Source organism: Mucor mucedo, assembly GCF_025094135.1.
Source record: "Mucor mucedo strain NRRL 3635 chromosome Unknown EV154scaffold_1, whole genome shotgun sequence".
Classification (NCBI taxonomy): domain Eukaryota; kingdom Fungi; phylum Mucoromycota; class Mucoromycetes; order Mucorales; family Mucoraceae; genus Mucor; species Mucor mucedo.
Genome location: NW_026252285.1, coordinates 274,705 through 294,131, shown reverse-complemented (window position 1 = coordinate 294,131; position 19,427 = coordinate 274,705). Strand labels below are relative to the sequence as shown.

Here is a 19,427-nt window from a genome sequence, read left to right as displayed (position 1 = left end):
AGGAGATCGGGGCATCCAAAGCGGCGGTAAAAACATAGATCTTATTGTGATATGACATTATAGTTAAGGATTTGATAATGAAGTCGCACAGAAAAAGCAGATTTCATTATGATGTAAACTAGCTCTGCTAAATATATGTAGATAAAGATAGGTATTGCAGTGCTAGTCTTTGAAGGAAGTAAGAAGCAATTTGACAAAGCCAATCAACATATCAATAGAAAAAGTAACACCATTCTATCTTTCCAAAGGCTTTGATGGTGTTTATTGTTCTACAAGCTCTAAAAACGATAAAGTGGTTGCTTATAAACTAGAATAAGCTGACGGAATAAATTTCACTATCTGCCAAAAAGAAAGGTCATTTTCAGAACACTTAAATTACCACGGCCTGGATAATACATACCACAAAATAGAATCAGTGTCGTTAAAACTAAAACTTAAGATTATCGACTATATGTTTACGAAATAGATTTTAATTCTATATCTTATGAATAGTTTTTATGTCGGCGGCCTTTTATGTCTTAAATAAAACACATGCCCAAATCCTGACGAATTAATGTTCTCAGAATTTCTTATTTCGTTTTCTGACTTTAAGCTTATCGATGGACTTAAAAATTCGGTCTTCATTTACACATTGTATTTAGATGCCAAGCCCAATAGTATATGCGACAATTTATTTTTGGACAGCCCAACATTGGGTGTATGTCTTGTGGAAACAAACAAAGAATTATTGTTTAAGAGGCGACCAAAAGTAATTCAGGGTCCAATAAGAATTTCTTGTGACACTACGTTAAATTATCGTGGTAATTATCATATTTGGTCAACACAAAGGTGACAGAATATGCATGCATAAATAAAAGCAAAGCTTATTTATTTTGTTTTAGCGGAGAGTACTTCGTTCGATGATAATAGAGAGTTTAGGGGACTCAGATTTTCACTAAGTGTTACACTACAGCATTCACAGTGACTTTTATCACTGTCCTAATACAGACTAGTAGAAGGCCAATAACATGAATTTTAAAAAGTTGGTCTTTAAAATATGGGATATTGACAGAAGCGATTGGCTTATTTCAAGGACAGATTAGTGAAAGCGTTTACACTAATAGTGTAAAAAATGGTGAAAAAAAACACTAATCTGATTTCCAAACAGTATAATTTACTTTTTAGTACAGTGTAAATTAATCCCCTAAAGTCTCTAATGTCAAGAAGATCGATTATCGTGCCAAAGACATTTTTTTTTTAAATGGTTTAATTTCGTTCATTGGTGCAAATTGAATTTAGGCCGCTTTATCGCATTTGCCGATGAATAAATCAAGCCTAATAATTGGTGTGGAATCATAATACGTTAGACTCCAACTCAAATTAAAAAAAGCCAAAAATAAAAAACTACCCGGCATTTTTCGGATTCAACGATTATCGTTTATCAACTCGCCTCAAAGATAGACAGATACCATACGAAACGAAGCCGCTATCGTCAGTCAGTCTTGTACAGTCAGGCTTATAGAAATTGGCGTTTTCTAAAAAAATAATTGGCCGAAGGTCAAAAAAAAATTGATCGGATTTTAAAAAATAAATGCCATAAGGTTAAATTATTTTTGGCACAAGTTGGTAACTAACATTGGCCGAAGAATTGCATTTATTATTGACCCAATAGGGACGGGATTTAGCTTAAAGTCATAGAAGATCAATAAAAATATGCAAATTTTGAATAAGATGATGTATTTGGTATGAATAAAACTCGGCTATTACATAAATATCGGACGACAGTTGAGTATTCAGACTTTTCTGGATCTTTGGACTGGTTTTGATCTACAATCAAAAGACGATAAAATTGTTGGATCACTCAGAACGGCCTCTCTCTTGAATTCGTGGAATTCGTTGTCATAAATTAATTTGTCGATGAGGACAGTCTTCAATTTCTTATGAGTACTAGCAAATATGTGTTAGAAGCGTGACTAAAGCTGGTTTGTTTGTATGCAATTTAACTTGAAATTTTTTTGTAGATCACCAACATTGGTAGACAGCCCTGCGAAATCGACTGCTACAAGGCAAATGTCTGTTACTGATGAATTGATGTACGAAATCATGGCTAAGAAAAATATCAGTATCAGTGTTGTTGTTGATAATCATTCACATATTAACAAATACATTGAGTGTTTCCTTTTACGCCTATCAAATCAGTGAGCAAATCAGGGTTGACATTCATGTCTCTTGAGGCGATATTGGCGGCGGCTGAACAAGACCATGACACAAAGAATGTGTCACATAAAGATCTTTCTTTTAAGTACTGCACCATGCTATTCAAAAGCCTTTTTCTGTTTTCTTCATCATTGCGACCAGTAGACTTCCTAGCATATCCAATGATGGTGCATCCTTGCTTTTTTAGAGAGCTTATGTGGTTTTGATAGCGCGGAATAGAAGTAGTGATGGATTTCACAACACCCTCACTAACAGTAGAGAATAAATAATCGTATTTTTAAGAAGCTCAAATAGTATATTACCTCTAAATTCATTCTTCATCACATAAAGTCTCCTATAGCGCTTATTCAATCCTTTACTCCTCTTCCTAGTAAATGGCTCACCCATAAAGCTAACTTTTCTTTTCGAACACCAAGTTGCAAACGCTATTTCAGACTTCTTGTTCATGCATTCAGTTTTCGAAATAACTGAGTCATATATTTCTTTGTTTTCAACTTCCTGAAGGCAATAGACAGCTTCATTTTGAAGATCGGTAGGTTTATAAACCTCATTCAGAAACGTGATTACTTTTCGTTCCAAAACTAATTTAAAATTTTAGTGTCAAAATACGAGGAAGTATCTAGACCTCCGTATTTTTTTCAAACGTATTTTTTTTTATACCACTTACAGGAATTCTAGCCAGAAGACCAGCAGACCAGTATGATTGCACCTATTTACAGTGCAATCCCTATTATTCACAGTCCGTGAGTTCCAAAAACTCAAGAGCTCTGCCTAGGAGGTCGCCCTCGTATAGCAAAGACTAGCTGCAGCCGGAATATCACAATATATATCTTTTTCAATTTAGCTTCTTTTCAAAGAAACAAGAGTCACTACTAAACAAACCTTTTTACGTAATCGGTTACTTTCATACGATAAAAGAAGTATGTTAAGGGAAAAGAAAAGGAGAAGAATAAAGTGTGCGAACCAGCTTTATGTATAGATAAACAAGCTTATGTCAGGATGATTTCATTTGTCTATTTTATCATCCATAATGTTTAAGCCTTTACTTAAAATAGAAACACTTGCAAAAACCTCCCAAGCAAGTCAGAGCTTGGTAATTGTCTATATGTGTTTCAGTAGTAATTTGTAATGACAGCGAAGCAGATTTTATGGAAAACAGAAATCGATCATCCCATGAATTTTATATGATATGGCATGTCAATCAACGTGTAGACCATCGCGTGATTATAAAAAATACGTTTATTTGAAAAAAATACGTTTAAAAAAAATACAAAGTTCTAGATATTTCCAAATTACGAGGAATAACATATAATCTTTCAGTGCTTACCAAGTTCAGATTTTGCTTCTACTGCTTCCTCAAGATCCACAGCTGATTCTTCAGTTAAATAACATTTAAAGGTTGTGGGATTGTTCCGAATCACACTCAAATGCACCATAACAGGTCGCTTAGGATCGTTTTCATAACACAGACATCAAAAGAGCCAAATTCTTCGATCTTTTTCAACAATCTTGCTGCTGTAATCTTCACAAAAAAAAACCTACAGATGGCTTGATCACGAGTTATGTTCATCTGGTGTTGGAGTAAAGAGCAGATCAATTGTTTAGTTCTGAAGCTAGTTGAAGCAGGTTCTTTACCGAACGCGGTTCATTTCTTTTTTTACTGAACGCGGTTCATTTCTTTTTTTACTGAACGCGGTTCATTTCTTTTTTTACTGAACGCGGTTCATTTTTTACAGAACCTAGTTCATTTTTTACTGAACGCATTTCATTTTTTACTGAACCCGGTTCGCAACCTTTCCCAACGCCAAAGGGCAGTTTTTTTTTTTTAAAAAAATTGGAACGACTGTATATTAGAAAGGTGTCTTATTATAACAATTAACAATTTGGCGCTTAGAATGATTACAGAAACCGTTAAGGTCACTGATGAGTATATCATTACAAGCATCAGTAATTCTACTGGACAGATTTTCTTCATTCATTAGTCTGTCACGCTTCATCTTCCCTTTTACTATTGCCCAAAACTGTTCAATAGGGTTCAATTCAGGCGAGTAGGGAGGCAGATACATTACTCTGTAACCCTTACTTTCAATATTTCTTATCATCGGCTTAGACTTTTGAAAAGAAGCATTATCTAGAACTATATAACTCCCTTTAAAAGCTTCTTCGGCATCCAGTACAGCAAGAACTTCGTTAATGAACTTAACGAAGTGAGCAGTTGTTGTACCTTTTTTTACTGAATTATTATCAGTAGAGTCGTTGTTAACCTCTGTATTCTCTCCACTAATTTCTGTTAGTGCTCTTTTTTTCCCTTTCTTGTTTTTAGCAGCCTCGATTTCTTTTTTTGGTGGTGGTTTTCTGACAGCAATGTGAATAATGCTAGAGGAGTGAATGGCACCAATGTTTGTATGTGTTGGTACTCTGGTTTGTGGTTGCTATACGATGGCCTTTTTTTAACTTTTCGATCTGGCCCAATTGAGTCTCATGTTGATGTAGAAACCGGCTTCATCTATAAAAATACAATTTTTTGTAAAATCCAGATCAGAATCTTTCCATTTCATAAACCATTCGAATCGTGTCTGGAGATTCTCTACTGAGTTTCTAACTTCAGGTTCAAAATATATGGCTTTTTTACAGTGATAGGCATAGTATTACGTAAATGGTTGTTCATTTGCGATTTTGAAATGGTGAAGACTTCGAATTGTTCAGTCAAGCTATTTATTATATCATCCACAAATATCTGAGGGTCGTTGTCAAGTAGTTTGGTAAGGTACTCGTTATCCTGCAGTTGTAAATGAGCTTTTTGGACCACTGTTTTTTTCATACAGTACCCATTGTTTCCTTTTCTTCTCGGATTGATGATAAATGTATTAAACTTTGTTTATTGTTCTGTTCTCTATTAGAAACAGCTCTTGATGATAGGTAGAGAGAAGAGAACGTTTCTTTTATTAACAAGTACATAAAACCAAGAAGGAAATAAGTGGTTGCATTAAATCACAAGCATACATTTCCCCTAACATGGATTTTTGTGCAAGTTCGGAATCAACAATACTTTGATCCTTTGGATAGAACTGCAACCTAAAAATAAATGCATCGGCTTTATTTTTTTTTATTTGTAGACGTGACAGAAGGGGAGGATAGTGAATGTTTTACCAATTGTAGTTGTATAGTAGTAAAATGTACTCTTTTCACGGAAGGGTAGGGTAGTAATTTTCTACTCAATAGGACAGTACCCGGCCGATAATAAGTTGGTGATACGGAGGATAATACGTGTCGAGCACATAATATGGGGTTGTTTCGTTTAAAAAACATGTCTATTTTTATTTGAAGTCGGCTATTATACCTTAAAGCTTAAAAAGCAAGAATTCTCTATTTGCACATATCTATGGACCACCGTAAAAATATATATTGTGGGGTTAACAAACAGTTTTTCTTGGTGACATTAGTTTCTTACTCATGCTTACATGAAACGATGCCTCCAGAAAAACAAAGGAATACAAGGGGTAGTGCGGCAAGCTCAAACACGTCTGTCAATAGTGTTGGATGACACCCTTTTCGAACACAGACAGTTGTCTTGGTTTAAAAGAAGGGATATATTTGATGATTAATCAAGTTTATGCCAATATCAACCCCTCTAATATCAATTCAAAATTGATTTGACCAGCTACAACAGAAAAAGCACTGTTTCTCGTTCCAAAAAAAAAAAAAAAAAAAAAAAAAAAAAAAAATGGGAATAGGCTGAGTCAAACAAGGAAGATCTTTTACGATATTTAGATTACAGGTCACCCGATTTGTTTCCGTGAATAAAATTTAAGAATGCAAAGAAAGTACATTTAGAGCAACTGTGGTGATGCGAGCCCTTCGTAAGACGCTACTGATGATGTACGATTATAATCCTGGGTACAATTTTAGCCAACATGTTGGTAGTGTCTTACAAAGGCTATAAAAACATTGAAAGTCCGCTTTATTTTCTTCTAAAAGAGAAAAAAAAAGTATACATCATTTGAAAAGTGTTGTGAGCTGGGAAATAGTGGTATGCTTTTGAAAATGTATTTGCAATAATAACTGCAACTATGGACCAAGGTTTCATTGGTCAGAAAGATAAAAGAATCATCTCTTTTTTTAACCTTTTTTAATGTGGTACAGGCTATGATACATTAAGCGCGGCTGTTTACCTTCTCTTTTATCAACAATAGTCATCTTTACTTACTCTCTTATTTCAAAACCAGCCGATCACTTTTGTGGTAAGCCGTTACGTACTTTAGTGCCATTTCTTATCTCGATTTATGTACGTCTCCGAGGAATAACACTGTTGACTGATTGCATATTGTCTCTCCTTGCACAACATGTACTTGAGATAACACTGGATGAGTTTATGTAGATGTGAAATAAGCAACGTTCTTTAAACATTAGCTATGTTCAACAGCATACATTCTTCGTAGAAAATAAAAAAAGGTCTTACAGTGTAACTTTAAGCTTTGATCTAATTTTTATTTTTATTTTTTTTGCATGACATTGCTCGCCCAGCTTGTATTTTAAAATAACAATCAGTATCTTTGATGTTTGAAAAGGCTTATTGATATTAAATAAGCAACGGGTGTTCAAAATATTCGTAAAGTGACACTATAGTGTTCAGGTCGCGTGGTACTCACACCATATAATGTGCTTTAAGCATTTTTGTTTGTTTGCGGATTTTTGCTGCGGATTTTAAAAATAAACTGACACCCCCACACAAAAATGAGGGGACCTTTCCAGAAATGAAACACAGCTATTTAGGGAATAAAAAACACTTTTTTATTTATATATTGAAGTAAGAAATTAATAAGAATATAAGAATTTTTTTTTGGAGTAAAAAGAGAGAGAGAAAAAGCTTTTGGAGAGAGAGATATATACAATAGTGGAATAGGACGAGTGGATTTTCTTTACAAATAGGGGAAGAAAGGTTCTATAGAAAGAACATTTTTAGAATAAAGAAGCATTATCTTCAGTGGTGTTAAAGATGGAATGACCAAAAGTAGCTAAAGTATGATTTAGAGCAGCCATGTGGGAATGTTCGATATGATATTTCAGACCATTCAAGTTCTTGTATCTTTTGCCGCAGTCGCCAATAGTACACTGATAAGGTTTAGAAGCAATGTTTTCGCTCTCATCAGCTGTCATGTTACAATGGCCGTGTTGATTATGATATTTAAGACCGTTAGGGTTCTTATAAGCCTTGTCACAGCCTCCGACGGGGCATTTATAAGGTTTATCGGCGCCATGATGAAATGAGTTGGCATTGGTTGAAGCTAATAAGGCACCTGCTTGAGCCAAGAATTCTTCATCGGTTAATAAAGGTGATGGTAAATCACCAGAAGCGAGAGCTATTTTCTTAGCAGCAGATTGGGTCAATAAATCAAAAGCACTTAATTGGCCAAAGCTTCTCTTCTTTCCAGTTTTCACTGGTAAATTATCTTCTTCATATGTTGTTGTTGGGGACACAAGGGGTGTAGAGTTGTACAAATCAGAAAGATAGGCAGCAGCTTTCTTTTTCAGTGCTACTATAGTCTCTTGTCCTTCTTGTTCAATGACTGGACTTTCAAGCACGCTACCAGTTTGGCTACTAGATGAAGAGACTGACCAACTGCTACTGCTAGAGCTAGCTTCATTATCATCATAAAAACTACTTTCTTCGTCTTCAAGTCTAACATGACATTCTTCATAATGTTGTAATAAATCATGAAGGTCTTCTAGAATAAGACCACAACAAGCAAAATCACGACAGAATGTGGCTTCTAATTCACGAGACTCAAATGCTCCTTTAATATCACTTTGAGGTTGGCACAATTGAAAGTCATAGGCACTATAAAAATATTAAAATGTTAGCTTCTAATGTGGTTTTGGCTCTCCTGATGTACTTACTCAAAGTTTATGTCTTGTTTGGGTACAGTAATTGTACTCATACGACGAATAGAACTGTATTCAATAGGGACGGGCATCTTTTTTTTTTCTGTGTAAATGTAAGGGGGCTAAAAAAGAAGGGGGAATATTTGTATCGTTGAATACAGTTAAATGAAAAAAAAAAGGGAAACAAAAAAAAAGAAAAGGACAGATTTGATTTCTTATATTTCCCAAAAGCCCAAAAATAAAAAAAATAGTTACACAGACAAAAAATAAGAACACAAATATTTAAACCGGCGTCTAAATAAACAAGTAATACATCTCCGAAATAAAATGGTTCCCTTCTTTTTTTCAACGTTTCACTTGAATTGTTTAAAAGGGCAATTATCAATGAATCGGTGTTACGTTGAACGAGAATTACCTGAAGGACCAACATTTGATTTATAATTTATTTGTATCTTTCACAAGCATGAAAAATAAACTGTCGAATTAGTTGGTATCCAAGGTAACGAGTGGATACTCTATTTAGCCAATATCCATTTATCATTGCCTCAAAAAAAACAATTACATATTTCATTGTGTAACGTTGCTTCCGTTTCAATATTTCGTATTACCAATTGGACAAGTTTAAAAATGTATTATTGACACATAAAAAGTCCGTACAAGGTAAAAAAAATAATTCTAAATCGTTTATTATTGTTGTAGTTATATACAGTTTGATTTTTACTCTTCATCCACTTCATCTTGTTCAATGAGTTTAGCATAGTCTTCATAAGTAGCAAAGGTAGGAAGACGCTCCTTCTCCTTCTTTTGCTTCTTCTTTTGACGATTACTTAATCCCGCAAATTCATCTTCGCTGTCTTGCTTGGCAGCACGCTTCTTGTTGGATGATCCTTCAATTTCTTCCTCATCCATACTAGATGCATTCATCAATTCAAGTTCCTCATCTTCATTTAACAATGGTTCTTCATCCGATCCAAAGTCAGCGTCTTCTTCTCCGAAATCCATCTCCTCGCCTTCTTCTTCATCGTCTTCGCTATCCATCAATAAAGCACGCATAGCTTCATCATCTTCTTCGTCATCTTCATCTTCCTCAATATCATCTTCATCGTCGTTGTCTAATCCACCGGGTATAGATGACATCATTGCACGCCACACTTCATCCTCTTCTTCATTATCATCTGCTGCCTTCTCTTTCTTGGACTTCTTGGGTGCACTTACTGCCTTTTGATTGAAATACTTGTGGAAAAATACTTCATCTGCTTCAACATCCATTTCTTTTTGTTGCAAAAATTTATCCGAATTAAGGGGAACTGTATTTTGTTTGATACCACTTCCTTTTGTGAACATAATACCGCCATCACGCCTGCTACCAGACAGAGGTTGCATAATGGATTGACCCTTGGTAGATCCAGTCTTTTTGGCATTACGATAAATAAATCGATCCAAGAAATGCATCAACGTAAATTGATGTAAATCAGGTTGGTTCTTAATAAGCTCACCTGCGAACAATTGCTCTGTGTACTTGGCAACAGAAGGATGGTAATGTGTTTTGAAAGGGATCTAAAATAAGAAAACAAGGTTTAAGTATTCCAGTTGTGAAATCATAATAAAAAGTGTACTAACCAATTCCCATAAACAACTCTTTTCGGCATTACTAAATCTGGGATCACGCTTTCTACCATCATATTCTCCCTTTCCGTTGCTAGCTCTCTTGGCCTTTTCGGCAGCAATCTTGGCCTTCTTTTCTTCATCGTCATCATCTTCGGGTGCGTCCACAAAGTATTCTTCCTCATCGTCTTCTTCGGGTGTTGTAAGCATAGTACGAAGCCCGGGTTGTGCTTCCATCAATTGACTTAAAAGGAAAAAGATACCAGAAATGAATGCGGGCTGATTACGAGCTGCAATTTGAACCATACGCTTAACATAGGCTTTAACACGACGAGTGTCGGTATCAGCACGAATGGCTTTGAAAAGTAGGTTCAAATACATGGATTGTTTGGAGGAGTGACTGATTCTGGGATCCAATAAGGATTCGTATAATGTACGATAGAAACGATCGGATACATTCTGCTTCACAAGAGAAATCGTAAAAATGAGTGAGAGTGCTTGAATGGCTGCATTGAATGTACTGGCATGAGTCATTCTAAAGAGAACTTCTAAATGCTTCTCGACCCTAAGTTACGAACAAAATATACATACACAAATAATAAATACATGTTATCTTTTTTTTTTTTCAATACTTGTTTCACAACTTACATTTCATCAGAGATGTTGGCGAAATGGAAAGCACGGTTAACACCGGTTAAAATAGCAGCAATCATCTTGGATTGGTGATCTTCCAATTCCATTTCTTCCTTCTTTTGTGCCTTTTCCTTGGCTTCTCTCTTTTTACTCTTCTTTTCGGGTTCGTCAGAAACAACTTCTTCATCCAACTTCTTCTTGTTCTTCAATTCGTCCTTTTCTTCTTCTTCAACAATCTTAAGAAGCTTACGGAAGAAAACAAAGTATAATTCGACAAGCTTATTGGCAACAGCTGAATCCTTGGAGGTCAAAATGGTTTGATTCATTGTGATGATGGCATAATATTGTGCTTTTTCGCTGGTATTGGGGCGCATCACCAATTGTTCCAATTCACGAATAACAAACATCTTCATACCGGGATGTTTGACCAATAATTCGATAAGTAATTGAGAAGTTTTGGCAGCTACCTTATTGTCAGAATCACCCAATTTGTTTACAAGCAATTTGAGCAAATTTTGTTCTTGTTCAGGCTTGTTAGCTAAAAGATCATGCATACAAGTGACCATGTTGTTACGGACATGCATTAAGGTATCACGAGAGAGTTCCTATTGTCAAGAAATTTAATATATGCATCGTTTCCATATGTGCATAATACAACTTACTTCGATCAATTGGAGGAATTCAAGATAAGTCTTTTTGAGGTGATCTTCAAAGATCCATAATAACAAATGCAAGTTGGTAACATCCTTGGATCCAAGAGGTCTATCAGCGAAATAAATCATTTTACGATCAGGCAACACTGAGCCAATGAACAAATCCTTTAAACTGGAAACTGCCATGACAGACTCGTTTCTACCCTTCTTTCTACCCATAGCCATCAATGTATCTAAAGTCTTGATACCGTGCAAAGGTGATTCACGGAACATCAAGGTCAATGCAGACACTTTATCGTTCAATGTACCAGAAGTAATGATGTTGGACATGAAACTACGGTTGGAAGATGTTAAAAGAGGATGTTTTTCTGCTTTGGTGTTTTCTTCAGTTAAAATTTCGCGTGCAAAGCTGTATTTTTCAGATGTTTCCACAGGAGATAAACGTTGAACTCCTTCGACGGAAACGGGAGGAAGTGCCACCTTGTACCAGAAAGGTGTAGGTTCAACAAGCTGTCAAAAATAAAAATAAATTAGGTCAGTTGATGCATATTTCCAACTTGTCATTTGAAGCTTACCAATTTCTTACTGGGAATCAATTTGGGTTGATGGATCTTCATTTCGGAAGGATAGTCTTCCTTTTCAATGACACTCTCAACAGGCTTTGCTTGTTCCTCTTCTTCCTCCTCAGACTCTTCCTCAGACTCTTCTTCCTCGGACTCTTCTTCCACCTCTTCTTCGTCGTCTTCTTCTTCTTCGACAACTTCTTCTTCTTGTTCATCCTCGGTGTCAATATCTTGTTCATACTTTGAAGCAGATAAACCAATGTTGGTCATGAAACTCATCAATTCTTTTTGAAGAGAGGCCTAATACAATTGTGTCAGTTTTACATACAAAGCTCATTCCTTTCTTCTTTACCTCTGTCTTTTCATCATCGCCAGTAACCAAATTATCATTTTCCTCGTTATCAATTTCTTCCAAATATTTAACATCGCCTTTAGTTCCACCTAATGCTAAAATGGCTTCCTTAAGTTTATCGTTTTGTGCTGCAAAAGGGCTCTTCTCATCGCTCTTCTTGTCAGTGAACTTTACTGCCTTGTCTTTTTTATCAAAGGTCTTCTTGTCGACTTTCTTGTCAAAAGTCTTTTTGTCGACTTTCTTGTCCTTTGACTTGTTCTTTCTATCTGCTCCTGCCATTGTATGTAATGAAAAAAAAAAAGTTACAATGAAGAAAAAGATTTGCTTTATTTTGACATAAAAAAAAAGTCAAAAAAAAAAAAAAGTAGTCATGTGACTGCTTTACGGGAAAATAAGCCTCCCCTTCAAATTATCTATCTGCGTTTCTCAACATTTCTAAAAAATTAAGAAGTCAGTATAAGAAGTCAGTAAATATTTCATGATTTATTTTTTTACACTCCTTACCTTTCCAGATATCATGAGATGGAACATCTTCAATAATACTATCTTCCTCCTCCCCCTCTTGTAGAATTTCTTCATCAACGTCATCCTCATTTTCTTCATCGCTTGACAAGTAATGGTCGTAGACGGAAGAAACGCTATGACTAGTAATGATTTAGGAAATAGGCTTTTTTTTTGTATGTATCAACTTACTTTGCAGAGGAAACAACCGAGCTACCATTGTATGACCTGAGATCAGGGTGACCACTGATTGGTGTCCCATCATCTTGCTGTTGTGCTACTATTACATCAGTGTTGTCAATGACAATAGCAGGGACTAAGTAAAATTAAACAAATGTGTGTGCTCAGTGATCACATGTGCAACATGGTACAAGATTTCCATATATTTACCTTCGGGTTGCTTTTTAATGTTTGCTAAATGTTTAAGGAATTTTTTTCTTAAAGCGATCGTTTCTATTAACCCTCTAACTCGATCAATAGAGATCAATGTGTGAATCGCTTCATCCTTTTTCTGATTTTCTAATAACTCTTCCAATCTAAGACAAATAATTTAGATGACTTTTCTTTTTCTTCTTTATACATGCGTCTTACATGAGTGAGTTCTCAGGAACAATTAATTTCCTTTGTGCGAGCATTAGTAACATTTGGTTGAACGATACACCTCTTGCCGTAGATTCCACCAGTGCCGTTTCCCAATAAATCTTTTCTAAATCATGTCTTTTCGCGTGTATTTCTCGTTTATCCAGTTGATTTAGTTTTTCATTTAATGCATGCATGTCTAAATGGTGTCCCGCTTCCTCATTGACAGTATTTGTACTACATTCTTTCACCAAGTTCTTGTACGAGTATTCAGGTTCAAAAATTCTCACAGTGAAAATACCTTCCAATTTACGCCAAAGTGTCATGTACTGACTCGCAGATATATACCCCGTTCTCTCCGTGTCAACAGAAGCCCAAATCATTTTAAATTTACGGATTTCGTCTCGGTTCACCAGCGAGAAATTTGCCTTGATCTGGTACACATACGAAAAATTATCGGCCACAACAGCGACGAAAATGGCAATAAAGATATACATGGAAATAATGTTAAAAGTTAAAAATAAAAAGTACGACCATCTTAAAGAGCCGCAATCTGAATCAAGGTAATCATCTGCAACAACACAATTGGGGAATTCTACCGTGAAATCATGCATAATGGCATTCCATCCTTCTCCCGTAGAATACCGCACCAAGGAAATCATTGTATTGCTGTAGGATCGGAAATTGATGTGCTCTGTTTGCGCACTAGGTCCGTATTTTGTTAGACCAAAGATCTGCATAAACATGATGGCATAGGTCGTCAACACCACAAACCAGACAGCAAACACATTGACGATCTGATATGCAGAGGCTGCCATCGTTGTAAACAGCTGATTCAGACTATCGCTTCGTTGAACCAACTTGAAACAAAGGGCCGTCATAAACAGTTTCTGACTTTCCACGTTCACTTGCAGGTTCGGATTCCCCAAAGTAATAATAGCTGTAATAAAACTTCCGATCACCATGGTCAAATCAAACAAATTCCAGAGATTTCTTCTAAAAGACTTCCATCCAAGACCCAAAAGTTTAACCATGATTTCAAGCCAATATATTCCAATAAACACCAGATAAATATACACCTTTACACGACTCCAGCCTTTAGCCCCATTATCCTCGTTACCATCTAAATCATTAGCAGAGTCTGTGCACAAGAACAAAATATTTAGCGAGATAATGAACGTCATAAACTTGTAAAATTTTCCTCTTTTTTCCACAGTTAAATTGAAGCAAATCTTTCTAAATGGGTTAGATGGCATGACCTTGGGTCTTTTGGCAGGGCGAATCTGGTTTAACAATTTTTTCAGATCTAACCAACGTCGTTGATCACCTGTCAAATACGCTGTACCATTTCTTCTCGTGAAGTTCTCAATAACAACACCCAAAAAGAGCGAGATTACAAAGACAGAACCAGCCAGATTATAGACCATAAAGAAAATACCCCAAAGTTGACTTGCGTCTTGTTGCGTAGCCTGATCTTTACCCATAACACTCATACTTGTAGCCAAAACGTCCACCCAGCCTTCACCTGAGGCAATTTCAAACAGAATCAAAAGCGAGCTCCAGAACGAGTCAAAGCTATACACATACGGGTTGGCCCAAATGCGGGGCATATACATGGTAGCACCATCAGGCTGAGGCTCTTGCATATCCAACATGCCTTCGTTCAAACAGCCAAATTTTGTCATCTCATCACCGTCATTACAGTTATAAAATAAGCCCATAAAGATATTCTGGCCATAAAGAGCAAAAGGCACAATAAGACAAAGACCTAAAGCTGCGGCATCAAGAATACGTGGTAAACCCGTTACCAGAATAGCTGTAAATGTTTCTTTAGCAGGTCCCAGTAAATTAATCAACCGTAAAGCTCTTAATGCTTTAAAAGCTCGAAACCCACGCTCTAGACCTGTAGCGCCTGTGAACCTTCCAAAGTTTGACATGTATAAAGAGATCAAGACAAAGACGTCTAAAAGGTTCCAACCGTTCAGCATATAAGCGTTGGGTGTTAATAAGAGACCATCGGCAATCACCTTAATAAGGAATTCACACGTGAAGATCACCGTAAATGCCCAATCTAGATTAATAAATCTTTGGAGAACAGCCGGGTTACCACGATGTTCGTGCTGATATACTGGCGAGTTGTAAACTGTAAGCACAACATTAGCTAGTACACATATAGTAATGATCGTCAAAAATATTATGCTGCCCCATCTTGAGGGAGGTGTACCAAATATACGCTCACCGCGACTAGGCTGAACAATGAGCTGACACCACCTTCGAATTGGGTTACCGGACGAAAATATATACAAAGATTTATCGTAACTGGGATGAGCTAGAATAAAATCCCGTTTCAAAGCCCTTCGTTCATCAATGTCGTGATCTGCAGCCTCCTGCTGAAAGCGAGTAGCAACATTTTCTCTAAGCGTCGGGTCTACTAAATACCTCAACGATCTTGGTTCATTAATTTCTCCTCCTCGTTTCTTGAAGTCGTAAAAGGTGCCTACTTGATCTAGAGCGTTTGTTCCAGGGTTGAGGTATAGACTGGTTCGATTATTGAACTTTGGTTGGTCTGTCACTTTATTATTAGAATCCGGAAACAGTTTTGACAAGAAGTTCTGTACTCTTTTTAAACCGCCATGTGGCTCATCCACTGATTTTGAAGATACGAGGACAGGCTCATGTTGCTGATCGGCTTCATTCATAAATTCTCGCACAATGCTTTTCTGCACAGACAGTACCAAATTACTAGGAATGTTGGTAACATCCAATTCTTTTGGCTTGGCTTTAAAATATCGATAAATATTCCATCGACTCACCACTGTCTTCTTGTCGATTTCGTTTTCTGTTTTTTTCATGTAGTGAAGAATTTGGTTTTTACGCTTGTCGTTTTCGGCAATTTCAAAATTTTCCATCAATACAGCAATAAACATATTTACCAAAACGACTATTGATAAAAATGCCATTAAATGAGGGAAACGAATATATAAAAAAAACATCTGTCGGTTTTAAAAAAGGTGTACTTACAGTTAGAAAAAGCAAACCAAAAAACAAGAAACAAGGCATAAATGGCACTATTTCCATTGGTAGAACCTGCTTCCATAACATTGTACAATACCGTAGTCCAATCTTCGCCAGAAAATAGCTACATATTAAAAGAGTGAGTCAACTATACTTGTATATAATCCAATCAAAACGTACTTGATATAAACCGACAAATGAATTGTAAATCGAAAAGAATCTCATTTCCTCGCCCGAATCAGATGGAATTACACCTTCAAACAATTGGTAAGCCTACAGTTTTGTCAAAAAATAATTAAATGAGGAATCCATATCGTGTTCAAAAAGCCCACTTGAACTTACAATGATAGCAGTAATAATAGTCGCTAGCACAATGAAGAAGGATAAATTGATCAAACCATGGACACTTCCCAAAACTCGAGACTGTCAATAATAAGACGATTAGTATTGTGCAAAAGCACGCATCAAGCGGCCAAAAAAATGAGATTTAAGAGGGAACAAACCATAAGAGATCTTAAACGAGGAACAGCTGCAACTAGTCTGTATATTCGAAGCACTTGGAATCCAGTGAACCATATATACACCAAGGTATGTTTGCGAATAGGCGGTATTTGTATAATACAGGTGATAACTGCAATGATAAGATCCGTTGAATTCATCTTATTCATGAAAAATCCCTTTAAATCGTTTCTATCATTCAATAATCGCAGCAGTATTTCAAACAGAAAGGCCAAGGATAATACTAATTCAACCATAGACAATGATTCCAATTCGAAATCCGACATGTCATTGTTTTTGGCTGCCATACAAAATAAATCCACGGCGATAAGAAGCAGCCAAAAGGGCTTCATAAAATTAACAATTAAATTCAAAGTTGTCATTTTCCTTAGCTTTAAGGCTTCTTCTCGCTTTGCATCAAAGGCCCAGCCTTCTTCGTCATCTGCTAATACGGGTTTAATACTCGAACTTGTGAAAGCTGAATGTTGAGAATCTTCTCGCACTTTAGCAAACATTTCGGTAATGACGGCGATAAATAAATTGACCAACCAAAAATTCATAACGATGACAATAATAACGAAATAAAGACTTGCGATGAAGTATTCGGCATCCATCATATCGTACATACGATCTGTCCAAGACTGTACTATTTTTTTTAAAAAAATAAATGTCGTTAATCTTCTTTTCAGCCCATCTCCTATTGTTCTTTAAATTACCGCCAGTAATGATCATGACGAGCAGCATGGATTCAAAAATATTATCAAAACTAATTGTCCCGCCAAATGGATTTTCAGTTTCTTGACAGATCAATCCATTCTCACAAATAAATCCTTTCGACCATGGTGCACTCTCATTGTTTTTGAGCTTGTAAGGCACTGTATTGCCGAATTCGTCAATGTACCCCCCACAATATTGACTTAATTCAACGGTGTTTGTACTATTGGCTGGATCTAAATATAGGACAAAATGTTAAATCCCTTTTTCCAATTATCCGGATCCTGTCTTACCATGCCACACGCAATGTCTTTTAAATGAGCCTTTAAATGACTGAACACCGACGATTCTAATGTTTATATATTAGCATATATGCATTATCTTTTACCAAGTATTCACATACGCAAAAATAACGAAAAAGAACAGCACGAAGTACAAGACGTTGACCAATAAAGGTGCAGCCTTTTTCAGACTGTTCAAAATAACTCGATTACCATCTGTGAGGTTTAATAATCGGAGTAGAATGAGCGCTGACAGCATTTTAAATACAAGCAATCGCCGTCCGGCTTCATCGTTAATCTCTTGTTGGGTTAACAACAGTCCAAAATCAATCCAGTAAGCGATAATCGACACAAAATCTATTCGGTTCCAACTATGTCGAAGAAACGCAGTTTTGGTGTGTTTGGGGTTGATAAAGAGTCCATAAACGATAATCTGACATAGCATAAATAGCCTATAGATCATCATTTTTTTTATGTCTTATAAGCCCCTTGGTATTACATTTTTTTACAAAAAAATAAATTAGTGCCACTTACGTGTATAATGAAAATATGACTAAAAGTGAAAACTGATCCCATGTTCCTTCCCATTGGTTTGGTGGCTCTGGATCAGAATTTGTTCCCCAGCCAACAACGAATAAGGTAGTGCCATGAAAGGCCAACAGTAACATCATGAAAGTCTCGTACCATCTTGTAAAAAATATTAAGTGAACGGGCCCCATTTTTTTTTTTTTTTTTTTGTTATCTCTCTCCTTACTTACTTCCAACACAATATATCTGCCAAGAGTATTCGAAACGGATTTGTTGGTGAAAGTAGTTTTAAACTATATCCACTTAAATGAATATATTCTTTGGCATCCTTCTTTTCTGGATTGATATAATACGATGCAGCATGCGCCAGCAAATGATTCGGTTTTGACATATGATATGGTTTATTATGTATACCTTGGTGAATAAGAGGGAAAGTATCTGAATCCGGTCCATTTTGTTGTGGCAGTGCGGTTGTGTGCGGCTGGGCTTGTTGTTGAGGCTGAATATAGCTGTCACTATTATTATTATGCACATTGATAACCCTTTTTGATAATCGACGTATTGCTCTCGATGTTCTTTTGAGTGCAGCCTTCTTATCAAAGTGGATAAACTTATTGATTTTTCTTGTTCGTTGATCTACCTCGGGATCTATTAAGGCAGGCTCATAAACGTGTGAAGCTCTGTGTTGCTGAGATGAAGGTCTGGATGTATCATCTTGTTGTACCTTATTTTGATGAAAACCAGAGACAGATGATGCATTTACTGTTAATCTGGCGGTATCTGAGAAGTCCTGGTTTTCATCATCAAATGAGACCATACTGCTATCCTCAATAATTAAAGGAGTTGGACTTCTTTCTTGTTCGAATTCGGTAATAAAAGCATCCATACTTAGAGGCTGTTTCTTTTGGGTATATCGACGTTGAATATCAGAAGTGTTCACTTTGACTTTGGGTGCAAAAGACATGAAGGATGGCGACTGTTCTTGTTGATCATCTGATTGCACGTCATGCCCAGCCAACAAATTCTCATTCAAAGATCTGTGTAAGCTTTTTTTAACACTTTTTAATTTTTTTATAGAAGGCATAACATTAGAGGAAGAAAGTGTAAAACAAGGGAAAAAAAATTGAGGAGAAGGTTTATAGAAAATGTATTTGCAGACACAAATTGGACATAGATTTTCAAATTGGGCACTTTTTTTTTCATTTTCCGCACAATGTGCTGTGCGTAAAAAGTTAGTAGAGGGGTCTACAACTCCGCACCGAAAATATTCGACACTTTTCACAAAAATTTGAGTTCCTTTAGTCATGCATTTTTTTAAAACCAAAAACTTGTTAATAAAAGGTATCTCAAATTCTACCAAACTTGACAAAATAGCAATATATATATATATTTTGTAAAAAGAAACTTTTTTATTTACGTTAATAAG

At 36.1% G+C, this 19,427-nt stretch overlaps 4 protein-coding genes across 4 annotated transcripts; all 4 read right to left on the bottom strand.

Moving 5' to 3' along the window:
• Positions 1–1,772: 1,772 nt before the first annotated feature.
• On the bottom strand, positions 1,773–2,293 carry EV154DRAFT_410136 (uncharacterized protein; the record flags this gene model as incomplete). The annotated part of the gene is made up of 3 exons (XM_051595384.1): positions 1,773–1,806; positions 1,984–2,086; positions 2,146–2,293. 3 exons carry the CDS (start codon positions 2,291–2,293, stop codon positions 1,773–1,775), a joined length of 285 nt encoding a protein of 94 aa, XP_051463649.1.
• A 4,671-nt stretch (positions 2,294–6,964) lies between these two features.
• EV154DRAFT_489404 (uncharacterized protein) lies at positions 6,965–8,278 on the bottom strand. Its single transcript, XM_051599292.1, has 2 exons — positions 8,095–8,278; positions 6,965–8,035 (listed from the first exon to the last, which is right to left on the bottom strand). Exons 1-2 carry the CDS (start codon positions 8,169–8,171, stop codon positions 7,156–7,158), a joined length of 957 nt encoding a protein of 318 aa, XP_051463648.1. The 5' UTR covers positions 8,172–8,278; the 3' UTR covers positions 6,965–7,155.
• A 463-nt stretch (positions 8,279–8,741) lies between these two features.
• Positions 8,742–12,186, bottom strand: EV154DRAFT_489402 (CBF/Mak21 family-domain-containing protein). The gene is made up of 6 exons (XM_051599291.1): positions 11,886–12,186; positions 11,546–11,833; positions 10,980–11,480; positions 10,333–10,922; positions 9,700–10,249; positions 8,742–9,636 (listed from the first exon to the last, which is right to left on the bottom strand). Exons 1-6 carry the CDS (start codon positions 12,162–12,164, stop codon positions 8,797–8,799), a joined length of 3,048 nt encoding a protein of 1,015 aa, XP_051463647.1. The 5' UTR covers positions 12,165–12,186; the 3' UTR covers positions 8,742–8,796.
• A 37-nt stretch (positions 12,187–12,223) lies between these two features.
• Positions 12,224–19,141, bottom strand: EV154DRAFT_454627 (Ion transport protein-domain-containing protein). Its single transcript, XM_051597314.1, has 14 exons — positions 18,232–19,141; positions 18,008–18,160; positions 17,596–17,925; positions 17,486–17,541; positions 17,195–17,428; positions 16,484–17,124; positions 16,323–16,403; positions 16,161–16,253; positions 15,987–16,104; positions 12,978–15,906; positions 12,777–12,922; positions 12,579–12,702; positions 12,390–12,529; positions 12,224–12,320 (listed from the first exon to the last, which is right to left on the bottom strand). The coding sequence occupies exons 1-14, from the start codon at positions 19,083–19,085 to the stop codon at positions 12,295–12,297; spliced, it is 5,925 nt and encodes a 1,974-aa protein (XP_051463646.1). The 5' UTR covers positions 19,086–19,141; the 3' UTR covers positions 12,224–12,294.
• Positions 19,142–19,427: the final 286 nt, after the last annotated feature.

Bases quoted from the DNA above. Each gene is read 5' to 3' on its own strand.
- EV154DRAFT_489402 (XM_051599291.1), bottom strand. From the start codon at position 12,164: ATGGCAGGAGCAGATAGAAAGAACAAGTCAAAGGACAAGAAAGTCGAC. The intron at 11,834-11,885 runs GTAAAGAAGAAA...CAATTGTATTAG, and splicing joins GCGATGATGAAAAGACAGAG to GCCTCTCTTCAAAAAGAATT. The intron at 10,923-10,979 runs GTAAGTTGTATT...TCTTGACAATAG, and splicing joins AATTCCTCCAATTGATCGAA to GAACTCTCTCGTGATACCTT.
- EV154DRAFT_489404 (XM_051599292.1), bottom strand. From the start codon at position 8,171: ATGCCCGTCCCTATTGAATACAGTTCTATTCGTCGTATGAGTACAATT. The intron at 8,036-8,094 runs GTAAGTACATCA...ATATTTTTATAG, and splicing joins AAACAAGACATAAACTTTGA to TGCCTATGACTTTCAATTGT.
- EV154DRAFT_454627 (XM_051597314.1), bottom strand. From the start codon at position 19,085: ATGCCTTCTATAAAAAAATTAAAAAGTGTTAAAAAAAGCTTACACAGA. The intron at 17,926-18,007 runs GTAAGTGGCACT...GATGATCTATAG, and splicing joins GTCATATTTTCATTATACAC to GCTATTTATGCTATGTCAGA. The intron at 17,429-17,485 runs GTAAGACAGGAT...TCCTATATTTAG, and splicing joins AAGACATTGCGTGTGGCATG to ATCCAGCCAATAGTACAAAC.